At 48.1% G+C, this 22,500-nt stretch overlaps 1 protein-coding gene across 3 annotated transcripts in view; it reads left to right on the top strand.

The window, feature by feature from the left end:
- Positions 1 to 19,127, top strand: part of UPF1 (UPF1 RNA helicase and ATPase) — a 31,388-nt gene extending 12,261 nt beyond the window's left edge. Inside the window, exons 5-24 of one of the 3 annotated variants that reach the window (XM_081177631.1) lie at positions 64 to 244; positions 1,042 to 1,203; positions 1,581 to 1,665; positions 1,803 to 1,901; positions 2,416 to 2,524; positions 2,623 to 2,782; positions 2,894 to 3,012; positions 3,648 to 3,812; positions 4,127 to 4,241; positions 4,829 to 4,972; positions 5,506 to 5,719; positions 6,641 to 6,758; positions 8,902 to 9,058; positions 9,660 to 9,802; positions 10,980 to 11,154; positions 12,134 to 12,215; positions 12,425 to 12,586; positions 14,182 to 14,399; positions 15,177 to 15,296; positions 16,612 to 19,127. In XM_081177631.1, the coding sequence (XP_081033757.1) occupies positions 64 to 244; positions 1,042 to 1,203; positions 1,581 to 1,665; positions 1,803 to 1,901; positions 2,416 to 2,524; positions 2,623 to 2,782; positions 2,894 to 3,012; positions 3,648 to 3,812; positions 4,127 to 4,241; positions 4,829 to 4,972; positions 5,506 to 5,719; positions 6,641 to 6,758; positions 8,902 to 9,058; positions 9,660 to 9,802; positions 10,980 to 11,154; positions 12,134 to 12,215; positions 12,425 to 12,586; positions 14,182 to 14,399; positions 15,177 to 15,293 (2,725 nt within the window). In that variant the 3' untranslated portion in view covers positions 15,294 to 15,296; positions 16,612 to 19,127. Of the gene's footprint in view, positions 1 to 63; positions 245 to 1,041; positions 1,204 to 1,580; positions 1,666 to 1,802; positions 1,902 to 2,406; positions 2,525 to 2,622; positions 2,783 to 2,893; positions 3,013 to 3,647; positions 3,813 to 4,126; positions 4,242 to 4,828; positions 4,973 to 5,505; positions 5,720 to 6,640; positions 6,759 to 8,901; positions 9,059 to 9,659; positions 9,803 to 10,979; positions 11,155 to 12,133; positions 12,216 to 12,424; positions 12,587 to 14,181; positions 14,400 to 15,176; positions 15,297 to 16,611 lie in introns of all 3 variants that reach the window. The other 2 variants (XM_081177630.1, XM_081177629.1) reach the window with 2 other exon arrangements.
- Positions 19,128 to 22,500: the final 3,373 nt, after the last annotated feature.

Genomic DNA, 22,500 nt, shown 5'->3' with positions numbered 1-22,500 from the left:
CTCTTTTTATCCCCTACGTGTGCCTGTCTAATAAAACTCTTCTCCCCTATCTTGACTATACAGGCAGCCTTGTGCCAGTCAGAGCAGCTTGAAGGACATCAACTGGGACAGTTCTCAGTGGCAGCCTCTGATTCAAGACCGCTGCTTCCTTTCCTGGCTGGTCAAAATCCCTTCCGAGCAGGAGCAGTTGAGGGCGCGTCAGATCACTGCCCAGCAAATCAACAAGCTGGAAGAGCTCTGGAAGGTGTGTGGAAGTGTCTGCAGCAGAGAGCAGAGGGACGACCGAGAGAGCCCAGGAGGGGATAAGCAGATCTGTATCGGGGTGTGCTGTTGGGTGTGGAATTCAGCTTCCTGACAACTCCAGGTCCCTTCGTCATTTTCTGAGGCCTTGGCCATACAGCTTGGAAAATGTACGAAGCCTTGGGTTTACGGCTTGAAGCTGAAGCTGAAATCTGTGAGAAATCTAGAGAGGAGACTGAATAAGATTGAGAGTTGTGGGTTCAGTCTAGCACAATATTAGAAGTTGGACAAATCTGCATAACTGAGCACAGCTTGCAGTATTTGCCATAGCACAGATCTTAAGATTGTTTGGGTGCAGACTTCTTAAAATGTTTTGGGCATGTTTGTGCAGTTGCCAACAGAGAGAGCCTGTCTCTTCATGAAACACCTTCTTTTTGTTACAACAAGACACAATTGGTAGTCAAAATAGACAAACTTTGCAAATTCACCAAAGCCACCAGTCAGCCTACCCCAACTTAGCTGTGTTTATAATAGAATCATAGAGTTGGAAGGGCACCTGTGGGTCATCTAGTCCAACCCCCCCCCTGCAATGCAGGAATATGCAGCTGTCCCCTACGGGGATTGAGCCTGCAACCCTGCTCTAACCAACTGAGCTATCCAGTTGCATCCTGGAATGGCTGGATTTGGAAATACCTTCCATTAGTTTTCCGTCTTGATTTAGGAAGACCCGTTCTGAAACCAGCTGATGGGAGGGTTGTAGTTGGTCTGTTCTATTTAACCACCTCTTCTTTGTGACTGCAGGAGAACCCCTCTGCCACCCTCGAAGACTTGGAGAAGCCTGGCGTCGACGAAGAGCCACAGCACGTCCTCCTCCGATACGAGGATGCTTATCAGTACCAAAACATATTTGGGCCTCTGGTCAAACTTGAGGCCGACTACGACAAGAAGCTGAAGGAGTCCCAGGTAAGATTCAGGCCAAGGAGGATGCAGCCACTTTGAAATGGCATGGCCCAGTGGGCACAACAGTTGCTTTGGAGTAGGGCAAGGGCTGGATCTGAAGAAGGCTCAGTTGCTTCTCCCCGGAAGAGGAACAGTTTTGACAAATTGTGGAGTCATCAGCCCACCCTCTTTCCTTAAAGGTAGCTCCTCTTAGGGATCCAGCAACTGCTAAATCAGCATTAGCTTTGAAGCGTTGCCAGGGTTGGTTTAGCAGCCCTTCCTGCGATTGTTCAAGCCAGCTGTGCAGTGCTAGGGAGGGCAGGCAGGAAGCAGAGGGCCAGGTCTGCTCTTGAGTACCTTTTTTGTCTGTGTTAGTAAAGTTAGAATATCTCTATGTTTAGACACAGGACAACATCACTGTGAGATGGGATCTGGGCTTGAACAAGAAAAGGATTGCCTACTTCACCTTGCCAAAGACGGATTCAGGTAAGAACAGGAAATCAGTAAAGGAAGTCTGGCTCAAGGATCTCTCGATTGGCAGACTCTGAACACCATTAACATTCACAAACAGTGAATTGGTGTTTGCTTTGGAAGAACTGAAAGCTTCTAACTCCTCTTTTCAGATATGCGCCTGATGCAGGGGGATGAGATCTGCCTGAGGTACAAAGGGGATTTGGCCCCGCTGTGGAAAGGAATCGGCCACGTGATTAAAGTTCCTGATAGTATCCTTTTAATTTCATGAAAGGCGGACTCCAACATCTCAATTGCACAGTTGAGATTATGTCAAGTGGAGCCCTTAGAACATGTTGAATGCCTGGCATTTGAAGCAGAATTGTGGGAGAGAATGAACAACTCTTCCTGTGCTCCCTTAGAACAGCTGTGTCTATCTGGTGGCACAAAAGAAGCAAAAGGTTTCAATTTATGGTTTGTGTAAAAAAACACACACACACAGACATACACACACTATCCATATACTTGTGCCTCCATTCTTCCTCTGAGGAGGAGGTCAAAGCCCATTCCCAGGCTGATTCCACATCTAGGCAACTAGCAGGGATATCCAGCTTAGCTTGGGCAGTTGAAATGGTGGTGTGCCTTCAGCTGACACCTTCTCTGTAGACTTGCAGCACTAGAACAGTCCCCAGAGGTAGTGGTGGGCAGAAGGTGGGAGGTGGGGTGGGACTCTGAAAAGAAGCTTGCAACTGTTCCACGAAACTGCTACTTAACGAGGTTTTGAAGATTACGGTGACGAAATTGCGATCGAGCTGAGGAGCAGTGTCGGAGCTCCCGTGGAAGTGACCCACAACTTCCAAGTGGACTTTGTGTGGAAGTCGACTTCCTTTGACAGGTGGGTGAAGGCAGCGTCTCTCTCTGTCTTGAGAAGCCGGTTGCATAAATGCGTGAGGGATGACCTGGTTTGTGTTTGTGCGTCCACCTCTTCATCAGGATGCAGAGTGCCCTCAAGACTTTTGCTGTGGATGAAACCTCCGTCTCTGGCTACATCTATCACAAGCTCCTGGGTCACGAGGTGGAGGATGTCATTATCAAATGTCAGCTGCCGAAGCGCTTCACAGCACAAGGACTTCCTGACCTCAACCATTCTCAGGTAACCTTATCCCGCCCAACAGCAAAGGCAGGAGTTGGGTCCAAGAGCTTCCAGTGTCAGTTTCGCAAACAGTGCTCCCCCGTGTGGAGTTAATGCAATTTCTTTTCCCAGGTGTATGCTGTGAAGACTGTCCTGCAGCGTCCCTTGAGTCTCATCCAGGGCCCTCCCGGAACAGGCAAGACTGTCACCTCGGCCACCATTGTGTACCATCTGGCTAGGCAAGGAAATGGGTAAGAGCAGGAGCAGAGATTGCTCTTGAATCTTCTTGGTCAAAAGAGTGCAGCACTTCAAGGGCTGTTGAGATAATTTTAGCACCCATCTGGAAGTTACAGCCTGGTATAGGCGATTGATTGATAAATAGATTGATTGCTTTTCTATCTCACCTTTTTCTGCAAGGAGTTCAAGGTTCTCCCCTCATCTCATTTATTCCCCACAACAACACTGTGAGGTAGGTTAGGCTGAGACAGTATGTGACTCAATGAGCTCCATGGCCAAGTGGGGATTCAAACCCTGGTCTCCCAGCTCCTCGGCTGGCACTCCACCACACTGGCTCTCAGACTTTCAGTTTCTTCTCATGCATAAATTCCCCTCTGATGACATTGACTGCATTTATGGGTTATGCCTCTGCTACCCTTAACCCAAGAGAGCATTGGCCAGTGTTGACAATCAACTTCAGCCTCTGATTAGGTCTTAATGGAGTGCCTGATCCACTTCAGCGTCTTCTGAGCGTGAAATCCATGGTTCCAGAGCTGATGCCAGTGTTAACCCTTAGCCCTCGCCTACAGTGATAAAGAAGGAAGAACTCTTTGTAGGGGTTTGTTTTATTTGGCTTCATCTTTTGCTGTTTGTCTCATTTGTTTCCAAGGCCCGTGCTGGTTTGTGCCCCGAGCAACATAGCCGTGGACCAGCTGACTGAGAAGATCCACCAGACGGGGCTGAAGGTGGTGCGCCTGTGTGCAAAGAGTCGTGAGGCCATTGACTCCCCCGTCTCCTTCCTCGCCCTGCATAACCAGATCAGGAACATGGATAGGTAAGGCACTTCCTCATCCCATTGCTGCTGAGCCAGAAATCAGCCTTCCTTTTTCTGGGGAGTGCAGAGATGGGTGGGTTTTTTTATTAAAAAAATAATCTAGCGGCTTCACTTAATGGCACTGCCAATACTGCCTTTATTTTTCATCAGCCACTATGTGGATTTATTTTTAAAAATATTTATTTGATGTCCATTCATAGCCACTTTGGAAGTGCGTTGTCACCAAATTCAATAGTGGAGTATAGGATCCTTAAGCAGGGATCTTGTAACCAGAACATTATATAGCATCCCAGAGATGTCTGTTTGATCCTCAGCATGCCTGAGCTCCAGAAGCTGCAGCAGCTGAAAGACGAGACTGGGGAACTGTCCTCTGCAGATGAGAAGCGCTACCGGGCCCTGAAGCGGACGGCGGAGCGGGAGTTGCTCATGGTGACTTTTTCCTACCTCTTATACAGGGCTGTTGCTTACTGTTGGTCAGACCAGGTGTGCTACTTGTGTTCAGGAGGCTGACATGTCTCCTTTTTCAACATCGGTTCTGTAACAGCAAAGGGATGACCCTACCTTAAACAATGAATAATCCCAGAGGCTGCAACAGAAATTTCACACACACACACACACACACAAAACCCCTCACATAATGCTGAAGACTGGCTGTAGGCAGGACTGGGGAAGGATCATAGCTAAGCTGTGCAATAAGTCCAACTCGGTTCTGGCTTCTCCAGGTACAGCTGTTTGAAACTGTGGAGAGCTGCTTCCAGTCCTTATAAACAGTACTGAGCCAAATGGACAAGTGGTTTGGCTTGGTACAAGGCAGCTTCTTGTGTTCCTAATTAAAATCACCCCCTTTAAACAGAACTTTGAGAACTGGGGTGTTTTATTTTTAAGGAAAGGGCCATAGCACTGTGCAGAGCACCTGGTTTCCATGCAGAGCAGTGGTCTTAATGTAGAAGTTGCTTCCTGTGTTCCTTTTGTAGATAGTTTTGTAGCTCCTGAATTTTTGCTGCTTCATCCCTCAGAATGCAGACGTCATCTGCTGCACCTGTGTGGGAGCCGGGGACCCAAGACTGGCGAAGATGCAGTTCCGCTCCATCTTGATTGACGAGAGCACCCAGGCCACGGAGCCAGAGTGCATGGTGCCAGTTGTCCTCGGGGCAAAGCAAGTAGGTTCAAGCAGCTCAAAAGTGGGGCGGAGGCAACACTCTCTTCCGGTGTTTGCCACCATCTTTATATATCAAGCAACTTGGGTCTGTGTGAGCTTTTAAAGCCCTCCTGCATTGTCTTAAATGCTTGCATTTCAAGCCTTTGGGAAGAAGACTTAAAGCATTCACAGCCCGTGAGGTCTTGTGTCCATAGGAGCAGGAAATGCAAGCTATGGAAGGGAAATCCCAAGAGTTCTGGAGGCTTGTAGAGAACAGAGGTGGAACTGCTGAGGAGGATTGCTGATGGAAAGGCTTGAGTGGGTGGGGTGTGGGTATTTCTGCAGATAATTCTCCAACTTCAGCGCCTTAATTGCTTGACCTCAGAAAGCTAGAAGTTTCCCTCAAGCAGACTTTAGATCCCCAAACTGCCCTTCCCTTTTGTAGGCCATCACCTCCAACCTTCTAGGGATGGAGCAGGGGCTTGGCCTGGCTGTTTGTGTGTGCACGCTCATGTGTGCGGTTCCTCCTGTTGACCTTGGGCTTCATTTCCCCAGCTGATCCTGGTGGGCGACCACTGCCAGCTTGGCCCTGTTGTGATGTGCAAGAAGGCGGCGAAAGCAGGCCTGTCCCAGTCGCTTTTTGAGCGGCTGGTGGTTCTGGGCATCAGGCCCATCCGCCTGCAGGTGCAGTACCGTATGCACCCAGCCCTGAGCGCTTTCCCATCCAACATCTTTTATGAGGGGTCTCTTCAGAATGGTGTCACCGCAGGTAAGAAGGGGCAGGGGGAGGTTGCACCTGCAGGTGATGGAGGGGGCCAGCAGGAGTGCCAGGCAGTGTCCTGTTCAGGACCTCTAAGTGGGCCTTGTAGCTTCAAATCAGTGGTGTACAGTCAGTGTAATAGGGGGACTAGGCTAGTCTCCTAAATGTTCCCCATAAACTATCAGAGTATTAAACCTGGCGCCTCTTTCCCAAAGCCTGGGAAACTTCTGCCCGGCTTTTGGAGGGAGGCACAGTGCTCTTGTCAGGCTCCAGGAGCCCTCCTGCCACCTTCCCAAAGCCCACCCAGCTCTGGGAAGGACGCGGGAGGGCTCCAGCATTCTGTCAGAAGCTTCTGCTTGGCTTAGGGCAGAAGATGAGGTCTTAATGCACGGCAGCGTTGCCCCCCCCCCCAATATCGCCCTCACAGGCTGGCACCTTTGGCTCTAACTGTTCCCCTATGAAAAATTTCACTGAACACCACCGCTTCATATCAATCAAGGACTCCATTTTAAGGCTAGGATCTAGCTCTGTGCTTCCCCAAGGGGGCAGTATGTACTGCCCTTCCGCGGTGGGATTAGCAGGGGAGGCACTAAGAGGCAGGGAGCACTGAAGATGTAGGTGGCTATTGGACTTTGAAAAGCTAGTCTCACTGGTTCAAGTTCATCAGGGTTTTTGTTTTTTAATTAAATAAAATACTTTTGAATCAATATGCAGTTAATTGTTGCTGTTTGGTATGTTACAGTCTTCCTTAGTGTGTTGTGCAAAGCACTACAATGCTTTTTATAGGGTAGGGGGCATTGGGATGAGTTTATGGGACCAGGGGGGCAGTGACCTAAATGGTTTGGGAACCACTGATCTACCCAAAGGAAGACTCAGGCCTCCACAGGAGAAACATACGCTAACACACGCAACTTCCCTGTCGCTCTGCAGCGGACCGTGTGAAGAAGGGATTTGACTTCCAGTGGCCCCAGCCAGACAAGCCCATGTTTTTCTATGTGACCCAAGGGCAAGAAGAGATTGCAAGTTCTGGGACTTCTTACCTGAACAGGTAAGTCATGTGGGGAAGAGGAGAAGGGTGTCCAGCCAAGTCTCTGGGACAGAATGTGTGGATGCCTTGCTTGGACAAACATCACATCTCTCTCTCTCTTGACTATTCATTAATTTATACACCAGTTATATGCCAACACGACATATTTCAATTATGTGTGGATTTTATAACTTAATATTAAGCTATAAAATCCATACATAATTGAAATACCCAATAACAGTTCCATCAAAGCAACTGAAGCATCCTTAATTAAAATAGCCCGCAATAAATGAAGCCGGTTAAAAGGCGTGACTGTTAAAACAGTTCTAAAAAGATAGGATCGGTAGTTCAAGGTCATCCCATAGTGAAGGAGGTGAGGCTGGAGAAGTGATGGAGGCCAAGCATTTTAGTTCTGCAGTCCAAAGGGTGGGAAGCGGACAGGAAGGACATGGTCTAGCAGTGGCATCTCTCACCCATATACAGTCGCCGCCGGCCCCCTCCCCAAAAAAAAGATTAGTATTGTCAAATGGAGACTATTCCAGGTAGCTTGATCTTTCTCTGGTGAGCTGAAGGTGGCCTGGAACCTTGAAAGGGAGGGAGCCAGTCAATTAATTCCATTTGTGCCTGAATACTCTACTCAGTAGGATTGGAATAGGACGTCTGGGGGTTGTGGCTGATACCCTGCAAACGCCCAGGCCCATTATTCCAACCTGAATAATGCCCAGAAATGTGCCACATGTAGCTTCTGTTGTGCCCTTTCCTTTGTCGGATGCACTTTTCTTTTCCTCCCTTGCTACTTTCTTTAAAACAAATACTTAAACATTTTGCATCTTTGTAGCAGAGTGAATTTGGGCATTACACACATCATCATCATCAATCTTTATTACGGTCCAGAGACCCAACAAAACATGACAAATTAATACAGAGTTCATACAGTCTACCTCCAGGTTAATCAAGCACTTTGTTTGGAATATAGGGCTCATTTGTTCTTGCCACCACCGATAAAAACTTTGCCACTGCCAACATTCTAGCTTTTGTCCGGTCTTCCAGTAGGAACCTGACATAGTGAGCCTCTGACTTTCCCGGGAAAGGCACCAGCAAGGGTAGTATCGGTTCAGCCTTGGCCTGCTCATACTTCGCACAATGTAACAAAATATGATCTATGGAATCGATGTCTTGAGCACACGAGCAAAGTCTGTCCTGGTAGGGAACTCCTCTCAACCTACCATCCAGCACTGCAGAGGGGAATACATTCAGTCTGGCTTTGGTGAAAAGCCTTCGATAGTTAGGTACTGTTAGGTTTTTGATGTAAGATGTTAACTCAAAGACATTCCCATATTGAACTTCTGCTGCCAGTGGACTACAGACTGTGTGTGACCGAGATCGCAAGTCACTGTGTGCATTGTCCCATAATCTTTGCTTTAAAACCTTTTGGGCGCCTTCATAGCCCAGGTAATACAGTTGGGGGGGGGGAGAGACAGACCAATAGAGGTGGCTTTTTTAGCCATGGTTTTCTGCCATTTGCTGACAAATTCCTCATTGGTCAAATGTTGGTACAGACCCTTCCCTAGATTAAACACTGAAATCCTGAGCCAATGTTTTAGGGCAGCCCACCATGCTCTAGCTGAAATTGGGCATTCACCAGCTTCCAACAGAAGTACGGAGTTAGGGACGCAGTTAGGTACCTGCAGCAGAGATCGTATAAATTTTGCCTGAAAGCCATCTAGCTTTGGCAGGCCCCCATTATGCCAGACATTTGCTGCATACAGGAGTTGGGAAACGGGCTTTGTGTTGAAAACCCTTAAGGCTGCTGGAACATATTTGCCGCCCTTTGTGAAGAAGAATCTATGTATGGCTAGCTTTGTAATTTCCGCCTTTTGAAGGGAGGTTTGCCAATGGTGCTTCCAAGATCCTGTATGATGGAATGTGAGCCCTAGGTAACTGAAGTATTTTACCTGTTCAAGGTTATGGCCATCCAGCACCCATTGAGACTGGGAGAATCTTCTTTCAAAGACTAAAATTTTAGATTTTTCATAATTAATGGATAAACCATTATACATAGATTTATGGTGTTGAACAAGCTCTGAGGCATTCTGGTTACCTTGGAGACTGTTTCTTGGGCACTGCTCAAGGGGAGGGACTGACTCCTCGCTTCCCCCTGCAGGACGGAGGCCGCCAACGTGGAGAAGATCACCACCAAGCTGCTGAAGGCTGGTGCGAAGCCAGATCAGATTGGCATCATCACCCCCTACGAGGGCCAGCGCTCCTACCTGGTGCAGTATATGCAGTTCAGCGGCTCTCTGCACACCAAACTCTACCAGGTACGGCTCTCCCTGTGTTGTCTCTGGGCTTCGTGCAACCTTCCCAAGTCAGCATTAAGCCCATCCTCTCTCCCTGGTTCAGAGCAACCCAACTTGTATTTGCAAATGTTTCACATGGAGGCAGGGTGCATAGAAACCTGACCCCCCTATACCATACAGCACAGTACCAAACAGGACTTTCCGCAAATGTATAGCCTCACCTGCTGAAGAGAGTTATATGGAGAGTGGGCTGCTCCTTCTCATACTTGTGTTGGAGAGCTCTGTGCTCAGTGGTCCTTCTTTGCCACCTCCAGTTTAAGGAAGGGAAAGGCAGCTGAATTAATCAACTGTGTAGCCAGGAAATCGCTAACTTGCATAGCAGTAAATTTATGGACAGCTAGGTATATTAGCCTCCCTCCCCAAATACGGAGTGGGAGCAAGGCAGGAGATTATCCCCAGGACTGGAAAGTAGTTTGAAATTGATTTTCAGGAGGGGGAACCACGTGGACATCATATAATGCTTCCTGGATAACCATCACTCTCTGAAGGAAACTCTCTAGAGATGTGAGTCATTTAGAACGTGCTTTAACAGAGTCCTTTTCTCTCTCTGTCCCCTTCCCAGGAAGTGGAAATAGCCAGCGTTGACGCTTTCCAAGGGCGCGAGAAGGACTTCATTATCCTGTCCTGTGTTAGAGCCAACGAGCATCAAGGCATTGGCTTCCTGAATGACCCCAGGCGTCTCAATGTGGCTCTCACCAGAGCAAGGTACAGCGGAAGCCACTGAGTGTGAGACAGCTATGTCTGCCAGTCCCAAAGAGCCCTTTGCTTCTATCTAGCTAAGGAAATTATGTTCTTGTGCAGCAGGGGAGAAAGGTGCAGGTCACTTGCAACTTTTTTTTTTACCCTTCTGCTTAAAGTCAGGATGGGGAAAACAATGGGCTTTTTGGAGTGAGTTTTCTCTGTGTTTGGCTTGGTACAAGCTACAAACAGCTGAGCTGATAATAAACCAACTGGCTTGTGCAGGCCAGTCTTGCGTAGAAGTTCAGCAGTGTTGTGTTAAGGCCTTTAAGTTTCCAAACCCAGTCAGATGGGTGGCATATAAATAATAAAATTATTATTATAAACTGCGCTCTGCATGAATTGGATTCATGTCTCTCCTTAGCTAGCAAACTCTTGAGAGCGCCTTTTGCAAAATCATGACAACACAAATGCAGTTCTCCAGCTGAGAAAGCCTGAAATGGAGAATTTAAATCTAGCAGATGCAATAGAGCAGCATGTATTGCCTGAGGTCCTTCTCCAAGTGCCTTCCTAATCAGCAGTGCGTGAGAGAAGCCCAGGAGAGGGGCCCACTTCCCTAAAGCGGATGCCTGTTTTGCAAACTTCTTGGGACCAGGCTGCAAATTTTTTATTTATGCAGGCATTTTTTAATTTGTTTATGTTGGGCTAGATAATCCTCAGGGTCCCTTCCAACTCTACCATTCCAGAATCTATAATCTGCTATATTTCACTCATGTGTCTTATTGGGCTTCAGCGTTCTGCCCATAATTTAGTGCACCACCCTGGAATCAGTTTTGATGAAGGGCAGTACTGAAATCTTTAAAGATTAAATATTAAATTTAAGCCATCCAACGAGAACCAACCTCCAGGAAGCCCTGAGCCAAATAGGAGGCTCTTTGCTGGACACCAGGCTAGTGCCCCCTGGGAGAGAAGTATAACTATCACCAGGGTGTCACAACTGAGAACACCCCTCACCTGCCTGGAATCAAAAGGCAAAGGCCATGGAGATTGGCACCCAACAGCGAGTGGAGCACTCAGGCAGGTTCCTACGGCTGCAAGTGGTCCTTCGGGTGGCCGCAGGGTGCTGGTAGGTTCTGAGTGCCAACCAGGTGGTGAACTACGCGGCAGTGCTTTGGTGTGGACTTCATTCATTCATTCATTTAAGGTATGGTGTCATCATTGTTGGGAACCCGAAAGCGCTTTCCAAGCAGCCCCTCTGGAACCACTTGCTGAACTACTACAAGGAGCAGAAAGTGCTGGTCGAGGGGCCCCTGAACAACCTCCGCGAGAGCCTCATGCAGTTCAGCAAGCCTCGGAAGCTGGTCAATACCATCAACCCCGTAAGTGCCACCCTACACCTGTGCCCTGCTTTAGAGATTAGGCTTCACTGCCCTTCTCCAGCACCCTAGAACTGCTGAGGCTGTAAACTGCCCCTCCCATGTGAGTAAACCTGTTCAGCTGCCTCACACTCAGCGATGCAACTTTTGGAGTACCTTTTGCCCAGGTCTTTTCAGACAGGTGAAAGGCGAAATAAGGGGAGGGGAAACAGCTTGAAATATTTTGCCCATAAGGAGTTCCCATTCCCAAACGTCCTGCCTTTTGGATCTGTAAACAACCTTGCAGTGGGGTGATGGTGGTGGTAATAATAATAATACAGTAATAATAATAAATGATCCAGTTTATTATTAGTAAAGCAAGCCAAGGTGAAACAGCTGAAAAGTCAATCCACAACACAGAGCAGAACACAAATAATTAAGAGAGAGCCAGTGTGGTGTAGTGGTTAAGAGCGGTAGTCTCGTAATCTGGGGAACCGGGTTTGAGTCTCCACTCCTCCACATGCAGCTGCTGGGTGACCTTGGGCCAGTCATACTTCTTTGAAGTCTCTCAGCCCCACTCACCTCACAGAGTGTTTGTTGTGGGGGAGGAAGGGAAAGGAGAATGTTTGCCGCTTTGAGACTCCTTAAAGGGAGTGAAAGGCGGGATATCAAATCCAAATAGCTTCATGCAATCCTTGAGCCATCTGCCTGAAAAGACGCCAGAGGAGAACCTGATCCACCCTCTTTGAGAGGAAACTCTGCAGTTGTGGCGCCGCCACCAATAAGGACCTGTCCCTCTTCTGTTCCCACCAGGCATGCCTCTCTTGGTGGTAGAATGTGGAGCAGGGTCTCGGAAGGCCTCTGTGATTGGCAGGCAGGGAAAAGCCATCCTCTTTGCTAAAGGAAAGAAAGTTCCAGAAAGTTCTTCCTCCTGTGAGCCATCAGAAACAGTTTGTGTGAACATATTTTAAAGTGGTCTTTAATTTCTGCCCCCCTTTCTTAGGGAGCCCGGTTCATGACAACTGCCATGTACGATGCCCGTGAAGCTATCATCCCTGGATCGGTGTATGATCGCAGCAGCCAAGGTGAGAGAACCCGGGCAGGGGGATCTCTCCTCGGTCCAAAAGAGAGGCGGCTTTTGACTCCAGAGCTGTTCTGATACCTCCATGGACCATGTATCTGTGGTGGGTTGAAAGGCCTGGTGAAGAGAGCCTTGTGCCTGCGGCGTTGCTGTTCCCTCTCCTTGCTGTCTTGGGACTTGTTCCCTCTGAGCTCTTCCCCCCTCTTCCCTCAGGCCGGCCCTCCAACATGTACTTCCAAACACACGACCAGATCGGGATGATCAGTGCCGGGCCCAGCCATGTCACCGCCATGAACATTCCCATCCCCTTCAACTTGGTGATGCCTCCCATGCCTCCACCTGGCTATTTTGGACAGGCCAATGGGCCTGCTGCCGGTAAGAGATTGTGCCGCACAGACAGGCACTCCCATGGCTTGTATGACTTCTGAAGTGCTAAGTTGCAAGGAAGGGGGTGGGGAGGGATTTTGGGGTAAGGTTGCAGCTTCTTCCATCCTCCCAGCAGTGCGTGTCTGAAAAACCTCATCAGGCAGGTCTCTTGATAATAACAATAATTTTATTATTTGTACCCCTCCCATCTGGCTGAGTTGCCCCATCCACTCTGGGCAGCTTCCAACATATATAAAAACATAATAAAACATTACACATTAAAGAAACTTCCCTATACAGGGCTGCCTTCAGACATCTGCTAAAAGTCAGATAGTTATCTCCTTGATGTCTGACAGGAGGGCATTCCACAGGACAGGCGCCACCACCGAGAAGGCCCTCTGCCTAGTTTCCTGTAGCTTCACTTCTCGCAGTGAGGGAACCACCAGAAGGCCCCTGGTGCTGGACCTCAGTGTCCGGACTGGACGATGGGGGGTGGAGATACTCCTCCATGTACACACCAGTGGCAGAAGCAATCCATATTGTGAGCTGATGGAAGGGCATCCTCCCTCAGTTGAGTTTACATTGAGATTTATTGCTGCTGCTTGAGGACAACCAGGAGAATAATTCAGGCTTCTTTAGTTGTCTTTTGGTGCTTACAAGGCCAGATACTTTAGAGCAGGTTGGTCAAAAGTCCTTTTCAGGGGCCTAATCCAGCCCACTGGTTGGTTTAATCCGGCCCCTGTTTATTTCCTGGGGTAAAATCTTTAAAAAAAACCTCAACAACTTCAATCCTAAAAGAAGCTCAACAACTAACTCCAACCCTAAAAAACAGCTCAAAAACTTTGGTTGGCCCTTTAGTTGGCCCCCATGGCCCTTCACTTCATCAAATCTGGCCCTCTTTGAAAAAGTTTGGACACCACTGCTTTAGAGAGTTGAGGTACCCAATTGTCTGTCAACTGAAGAGGTAGTGAAAGCTGAGTTTTTGGATTTTGCTGCCTCCAGCCGCAGAGGCAGAGCATTTGCCATCATGGCTACTAGCTATCAATAGTCATCTCTTTTAAAGCCATCCCACTTGGTGGCCATCACTAATTCCAGTGGGAGAAATAAAAAAATTCCTTCCAGTAGCACTTTAAAGACCAACTAAGTTAGTTCTTGGTATGAGCTTTCGGGTGCATGCACACTTCTTCAGATACTGAAGATACACACTTCTTCTTCAGTGGGAGAGAGTTCCATAACTGAACTATGCACTGCATGGAGAAGCTCTCTCTTTTATCAGTCTTGCTTAAATATAGTGAATTAATCCCAGTCAATTAGTTGTGATTCCTTATCAATAACTACATAGATTTTTACTTACTTTATTATTCATTCAATTTATATGCCACCCTTTATCAGGGCAGTGTACAAAATTATAAGCACATTACAGGCATACTGACAGACAGACTGTATTGGGATTAATTTCATACAGTGAAACGGTTTATATATTTATCAGATACAGAGGACGCTTTTTGCCCACTTTCCAGCCTGGCTGCTCTCCCAAGGGCACCCCAGGGTCGTGCTGACTGCATGAGTGCCTTCTCTGTGTTGAGATTTGTTTTCTCTTGTAGGACGTGGGAACCCAAAAGGCAAGACCAGCCGTGGTGGGCGCCAGAAAAACCGCTTTGGGATCCCAGGGGCCGGTCAGTCAAACCTCCCCAACAGCCAGGCCAGCCAGGACGTGGTCTCCCAGCCCTTCTCTCAGGGCCCTTTGACTCAGGGCTACATCTCCATGAGCCAGCCGTCTCAGATGAGCCAGCCAGGCTTGTCCCAGCCGGAGCTGTCGCAGGTAAAGGAACTTATTTAAGGTGCTGGTGTATTGTGTATCTGAGCAGAGATATTTACACAGCAACACTTCTGGAGGTGAATTGAGGTCAGAAAGAAATGGCCCCTTCCTTGAACTGGAGGTCAGGAGCATTTCCACTCTCTGCCTCACAGGTAAGTATGAGATATGCATCCACCTGGCACTAAAATTGTATTTCTGTTTGAACTGCCTGTTTAAAGTGAATCGTTCTGCTATTCATAGAATCATAGAATCATAGAGTTGGAAGAGACCACAAGGGCCATCGAGTCCAACCCCCTGCCAAGCAGGAAACACCATCAGAGCACTCCTGACATATGGTTGTCAAGCCTCTGCTTAAAGACCTCCAAAGTAGGAGACTCCACCACACTCCTTGGCAGCAAATTCCACTGTCCAACAGCTCTTACTGTCAGGAAGTTCTTCCTAATGTTTAGGTGGAATCTTCTTTCTTGTAGTTTGGCTCCATTGCTCCGTGTCCGCTTCTCTGGAGCAGCAGAAAACAACCTTTCTCCCTCCTCTAAGGATGTCACATAGAGGAGGGAGAAAGGTTGTTTTCTGCTGCTCCAGAGAAGCGGACACGGAGCAATGGAGCCAAACTACAAGAAAGAAGATTCCACCTAAACATTAGGAAGAACTTCCTGACAGTAAGAGCTGTTCGACAGTGTATTCTCTTTGGTCTTCCCTCTCTCTCTCTCCCCACTCCCACTTAAATCTCTCAACTGGAAAATAATCTCTCTTCTCCTTCCTCCCACTTTTTCTCTTCAGGATAGTTACCTTGGTGACGAGTTCAAATCTCAGATCGACGTGGCCCTGTCGCAGGACTCTACTTACCAGGGGGAACGCGCATATCAACACGGAGTGACGGGACTGTCACAATATTAGAGTGTAAGGTGCTTTTCCGATAATAAGAGTTGGGGAGAGAACAGGGATGGCGGTCTCATCAGCACCCCTCATCTCTGTGCACACGCCACTGAACGCCCGGCTCAGTCTTTTGTTGAATGGGAACTGAATGCTGTGCTAATGCCCCCACTCTCTCCAAATTATGAGCATTGGAACTGGGGTTTTCCTTTCACATGTGCCCCGTTTGCCAGCGGGCTGGTCTGCCTTGTTCTCTTTGTTCTTGCTGGCTTTGACTGGGAGGTTTTGGCCTATCCAGATGTTGCTCACGGGAGGGGGGGAAGGTGGGCTGCCTTGGGTGATGACACTTGGTCCTTGATGCTTTGTTAAGATGCTGGGAAACAGTGAAATCTACTCAGCCTCTCTTTGCATTTCTTTCTTCACTTAAGGACTGGTCAGAATTCAGGGGTCTTTTGTGAAACTCCTCACTCAAGGCAGCGTAAGCTTGTGGAATTTGGTTGCCACAGGATGTAGAGGTGGGCAGACGTGGCACCTGGAGGTCATTCCTGCCCATGAATGACCATGAGTGTCTCTTGGCCCTGATACCTGAATGTCACCCCCAGTCAGAGGCAGCAGTCCCAGATCTGCAGAACCTGCTGGAGGCAGGCATCTTCCTCCCACCTGGCTTGTGAGCTTTACCTAGAGGCATCCTAGATAAAGCACAATTCAAAGTGTTGGTGCTGACCTTTAAAGCCCTAAACGGCCTTGGCTCTTTATACCTGAAGGAGCGTCTCCACCCCCATCGTTTAGCCCAGACACTGAGGTCCAGCTCCGAGGGCCTTCTGGTGGTTCCCTCACTGCAAGAAGTGAGGTTACAGGGAACCAGGCAGAGGGCCTTCTGGGTAGTGGCACCCGCCCTTTGGAATGCCCTCCCAGCAGATGTCAAGGAAATAACTATTTGACTTTTAGAAGACATCTGAAGGCAGCTCTGTTTAGGGAAGTTTTTAAAGTTTGATGTTACGTTTTTATATGTGTTGGAAGCCACTCAGAGTGGCTGGGGCAACCCAGCCAGATGGGTGGAGTATAGAGAATAAAATTTTTAATAATTATTATTATCCACCAGGCACCAGCGGGGAGGTGGAGAAACTCTTGCCTTAAACAAGTCTTGTATTGAGTGGTGGAGAAAAATTGGTACCTGCTGGGCCTAATAGTAGAGGCTGTTTGTAGCCACGGAATCTGCATCCTCCAAACTGCTTTGGGTTCTGTCCACTGAGCCATTTATGTGCTCAGAAAAGCCTTTCTCACAACCCACAGCCATGGCTTGTGACAGTAATGGCATTTCCCTTTTCTTTCCCTGACTTAGGTTGAAGGAGAAGAGCTAAGCTGATGTGGAGCTTAGTTCAACAGCATTTTATTCTGGGTAATAAAAATAAAATAAAATGGATACCTGTTTTCCACTGCTAAAACTGAAGCAACTCTGTGAGAGCAACAGGAGAGAGAGAGGAAGAGGGAGAGGAAGAGAGAAACCAACGGAGAGGAGAGCGAAGAGCACGCGAGCGAGAGGGAGAGAGAGAGCCCACTGCTAGCTCACTGAGACAAGGAGATTGACCAGACGGAGGTGGGAAGAGAGAGAGCAACGGAGGACCGACTGGCGCCTCGCTGGGAGGGGGAGTCAACTCGCCCCAGAAGAGCAGAGTGGTCAGCAGAGTTCCCTGTCCTTCCCCCCCATCAACACACACTGAGAGAGAGAGAGATTCAGAGAGAGAGAGAGAGAGAGGAGCCTTGGAAGCAAGCTTCTGTTCTTGTGAGCAGGGCGGGGAGAGGAAAACCCCCATCTCAGAGTTGTTTGCGTACCCATCTCTCTTTTCCCCCTTTTAACCAGAAGTGGCATCTGTTGGCATCTTCTTAAAGGAGCAAGTGTACCATCATCATCATCACCAGCCTCATCCACCCAAGAGGACCCCAATCCTTCCGAGCTCGTGGGAAAGCCAGCCGGCTGGTACTCTACTCTGAGATGTGTGGTTTTGCTGTCCAGGATCCAGCTTCGAACCTCACATGTGTGTGGTGTCACCCGCGTCCTGAATGGACTTAAATAAGATGGGGTGTTTCTTTTTTTCCTTTTTTTCCCCTTAAAAAGAAAAAGATTCTTGCAAAAGAAGCACTGGATATTTTTTTAGAAGTTTGTCTCTGAAATCTTAGTAGTGGACCTGGGCGGGGGGGAAATCCTTGTTCTGAGAAGCTTAAAAAAAAAGATATATATATATAAAGTTTAACGCTTAAAAATTAGAACACCACTCTTTTTAAGATCTTTTTTCAGTGTGATTTCAGTCAATCAGCCTCTTCTTCAGATGGTAGGGTAGCAGTGAGCAAGGAAAGCCAGCACATCCCTGCAGCGAGGCAGAAGATGGTTCAAGTGTGTGTGTTTTTGTCTTGCTTTCAATTGGCTTCTGCCTGGGCTCTGCTCTGTGTGATGACAACAAGTGGTTGTTGTTGTTTTTCTTTTCTGTAAGACTTTCCATGCGCTTCACGAGAACAGGGAGTGGGTGCCTCTGCCCTTTTGCCCACCCCCGCCCACCCCCAAGAGGGGGGGAACAAAAAAGGACACTGCTTTTTCTCGCCTCCCACCCAAAAACAGTAGTGGAAACTGGGGATTATATTGGTTTTGAAGTAAAGACTCTTAACAAAGATACTTTCGAGGCAGGTTGGGTGGGGCGGGCAGGCTGAGAGCGGGAGGTGGCTGCGGAGAAGTGGGTCTCATTCTTGGAGCATATATCGGGGTGGGGGGGTTGTCGTTGGGGGTTTTGTGCAGCAGTGCGGCAGTGGAGTGAGTTCAACGCCAGGCATTTAAACCAATCTTCAGGCGACGTTGGTGGGGGGGTCACAAGCCTTCGCTTGTGGGGTCCTTCAAACTACAACTGCTACGAATCCGACTGGGAAAGGGCACCCCCTTGGGGGGAGGGAAAGCGCCGCCTTGCTGCACTTGTAGCAAAAAGCATTCTTTTATCTGCATCAAAAGCTTTCTAGGAAAAAAGCTGAAGTAGGATTTCCTGTTTAACCTCCTGCCCCCACCAGCCCGGTGATCCATAAATGTCGCAATGCCCTTTACCTCTCTGAAACAGTTTGATCTGCCTTCTAGATGTGATCCCCCCCTTCTTTTAAACTGCTTGTGAATTAATTTTCCCCAGTCAAAGGGCTCTTAGCATGTTTAGCTTTTGTGTGTACTGAGGAACTCGAGGTTAACCTAACATGAATGTACTTAAGAGAACTCCCTGCGTTTTTTTTCTTTTTTCTTTAAAAAAAAAAAGAATAGAGATTTTGGAATCTCGTTCCTCCTCTTCTCCCCCCACCCCACCAAAGAAAAAGAGCAGCCCTACCCCATCCTTCTGCAAGAAGTGTGCTTGGCCTCCGTGGTATCCATTAGACCTGACAACCTGTAGGGAGGTGGGGGGCAAGCAGGGAGGCTCGGAGGGCCTGTTACTCCAGTTCCCACCCCACTGGGTAGGCTATGTTGGCTGTGTAGGTTTTCAAAGCTAGACTTTTAAGCGCTTTTGTCTCTTTTTTGTGCAAGGCGATCTGCTGAGTAAAGATATTCCTCCCCCCCAAAAACCTTCTGTGGCTGCCCGATTCCTCCCACCCCTCCTCACATTTTGCTAGTTAGCACCTGCTTGCTTCTGCTTTGTGCTGGGTTACTTTCCCCCTCCCCTTTGTAGCAGTTAAAATGAAATCCTTTTGAGTTTTTATATAAATCCATTTAAAGAAAAAAGAAAAAACATCAGTGCTAGCACCGTGTTTATTTTTTTTTTTATTTTATTTTTTTCCATCTCAAGTTTGCTTTAAAATCTGTTTGTCATCAAATTAATAAAGAGCCTCTTGCATTCAGCCTCTGGGGATTTTCTTACATTTTGTAATATGATGTATGTTTTTTTCCATATGCACTTTTTAGTTTTAGAAGCCTGAACGTTTTCCGATGCAGGTTGAACCCAATCTTATTGGGGGTTTTCCAGGGCAGTGCTGCCTAATCTGTGGCCATTCAGCTGAACTCCCATAGGATGCTGGATGTTGGAGTCTGGCCACAGTTTAGCCACCCTTTCTTACAGACTTAACTTTGTAATCTTCTTCCAAATGAACACTCAGAGACAAATAATGCACTTGTGTTTATTGCCCAACCTGGATTTTCACTCTATGATCCCTTGGCGTGCTGGGGGTGGGTGACACATGGGTGCTGTTCTACATATTTGCAGAGTTTATATTCTGGCTTTGGGTAAATTGGAGTCCAGGAACGATTACGCTTCCTTGGGTCACATACAGTGGTACCTCGGGTTACATATGCTTCGGGTTACAGACTCCACTAACCCAGAAATAGTACCTCGGGTTAAGAACTTCGCTTCAGGATGAGAACAGAAATCGTGCTCTGGTGGCACGGCGGCAGCGGGAGGCCCCATTAGCTAAAGTGGTGCTTCAGGTTAAGAACAGTTTCAGGGTAAGAACGGACCTCCGGAACGAATTAAGTACTTAACCCGGGGTACCACTGTACTTAGATGCTTCCCTGCATGCTAGGGGGGAAAGGTTGTAGAATCTTCTGCATGATTTGTGCATCATTGATGGTACAGTCCCCCTCTGGCATGTTCTAGGCTTTTTTTACCTTCCTAGGGAACTTTCCCCTTTGTTTTAATGACAGCTAAGATTCTCCAGAAGTGGACATTGGCACGTAAGATCCCTCCTGCATGCCACAAAAGGCCTATCTCAGCTGGTGGCAGATCAGGTGTCCTTGGCAAAACTTGGTATAAGTTTGCTCACGGCTGAGCATCTATAAAGAATGTTGACAACTTCTTCATAAAGTTGTCTTGCTTTTAAAAAGGGGGAAAGCTTTTGAACTTTCCATTGATGCAAAACAGATGACGCTGGTAGACAGCCACCACCCTGGAGGTAGAATTAACCTGTGCCTCCGTGGATAGCTGAGAGTCCAAAATGACTCCCAGGCTGCACACCTGGTTCTTCCAGGGCACAGTGAGCCCACGAAGGACCCATACCTGCCTTCCCCTGTCCACCAGAAACAGTACTTCTGTCTTGTCAGAATTCAACCTCAAGCTGTTTACCGCCATCCATTGTCCAGTCTACCTCGGTACAGTCTACACAGACTGGCAATCTCATCAGGGATTTCTGGACAGGAAGCCAGCTGATGCTGCTGCCAAGCAGGTACTCCACCCATGAAAGTACATGGCATCTTCAGCTCCTGCAGAGGAAGGCTGCAGGGTGTAAGGTACCCCTGCCCGTACGGGCCAGTCGTGTCCGACTCTAGGGTTGTGTGCTCATCTCACTCTAGAGGCCGGGAGCCAGCGCTGTCCGCAGACACTTCCGGGTCACGTGGCCAGCGTGACGAAGCTGCTCTGGTGAGCCAGCACCAGCGCAGCACACAGAAATGCCGTTTACCTTCCCGCTATAAAGCTTTACCTATTTATCTACTTGCACTTAAGAGTGCTTTCGAACTGCTAGGTGGGCAGGAGCTGGGACCGAAAGACGGGAGCTCACCCCACTGCGGGGATTCGAACCGCCGACCATACGATCGGCAAGCCCTAGGCACTGAGGTTTCACCCACAGCGCCCCCCGCGTCCCCTGTATGATAATACAGGGTGAGTCTTTTAAAAGAGGCCCCGTGGAACATGTGTACTCTGTATCCATGGGGCCTCTCTTAAAGGACTCACCTTGTATAAAAAAATACAGATTATTGTATCCAAAATAGGATGCCCTCCAATCCCTTAAAACCCCGATGGTTCCCATGCAAAATGAGGCAAGCCTAATTAACCAGTGTTGTGTAGTGGTTAGAGTGTTTGCATCGGACCCAGAGCAGGGTTTGAATCCTCTCTCTGCCATAAAATCTCATTGGGTGCCCTCTCTCAGCCTAAGCTACCTCCAAGGATGTGGGGATTAAATGAAGCAGGCAGAACCATGTGTGCCACCTTGAGTTTGAGGAAAAGGCAGTGGATAAATGTAACAAATGATTAATAAATTAATTACATAGAATTGTAGTTGGAAAGGACCCCAAGGCAGTGTTTGAAATTATCCAGGTGCCCGGCACAGTTTGCACTTGGCTATTGGCCACTGACCAAGTGAAGATGCCTGGGTGCCAGGATGGCGCCTGACATCTCCACCACCTGGAGGTGCCTGCCTGGGGATCCTTGGATCTGGACTGTTTTCACACACTAATACCCCATCCTGTAGAATCTATTTTATCTGCACAGTCAGAATGAATTTCAAGAACCAAAACGCTTTTTCTGTACAGCCTGAGCAGGAGCAGGGAACAACGAGTGTTAATTGTCGCTTGTCTTCACTTACCTCACCTCACTGCCCTGCTCACAGTTGTGAAGAATATTCCTGCGTCACCACTAAGAAAAAAGGGTCAGAATAGGCCAGTGTATATGTAGACTGTCTCTGGATGAAGTGACTTTTCTTTCAGTTCTCAAAGCTCTTAACCTCGCTCAAGGTAGTCATCTGAACTAGCCAGATGTTTAACTGAGAATTCATCAGTCAGTCCATCCTTTGAAAAATAAGGCTTTAGAACTGTCTTGCCCCAAAACAGCAACTGAATGTTTCATTTTGGTGACTAACCTTGGTTTAAGGAACCATTTGGCACCTGGCTTATATATATGAGTGTCTAACACTGCCCAAGCGTCATCTAGTTCAACTCTGCAATGTGATACGTTACCAAAATAGCCTTCAGATGTGCTGGGGTTTCCTGTGACATTCAAGATATTGGGGCACAACATCCCGTCAACCACATTCGACATACATTTAAAGTGCTCTACAAACTATCATGGACGCGGGTGGCGCTGTGGGTTAAACCACAGAGCCTAGGACTTGCCAATCAGAAGGTCAGCAGTTCGAATCCCCGCGACGGGGTGAGCTCCCGTTGCTCTGTCCCTGCTCCTGCCAACCTAGCAGTTCGAAAGCACCTCAAAGTGCAAGTAGATAAATAGGTACCACTCCGGCAGGAAGGTAAACGGTGTTTCCATGCGCTGCTCTGGTTCGCCAGAAGCAGCTTAGTCCTGCTGGCCACATGACCCGGAAGCTGTATGCTGGCTCCCTTGGCCAGTAAAGCAAGATGAGCGCCACAGCCCCAGTCATCCGCGACTGGACCTAATGGTCAGGGGTCCCTTTACCTTTACTATAAACTATCGGATTTCCCCAAATAATTCTAGGAACTGTAGTTTGCTTAAGAATACTGAGAGTTGTTGGGAGACCTCATCTATTGCCC

This window comes from Podarcis bocagei (assembly GCF_964188305.1).
Source record: "Podarcis bocagei genome assembly, chromosome: 18".
Lineage (NCBI taxonomy): Eukaryota > Metazoa > Chordata > Lepidosauria > Squamata > Lacertidae > Podarcis > Podarcis bocagei.
The sequence above is the reverse complement of the archived record's forward strand: the minus strand, read 5'-3'. Positions and strand labels throughout refer to the sequence as shown.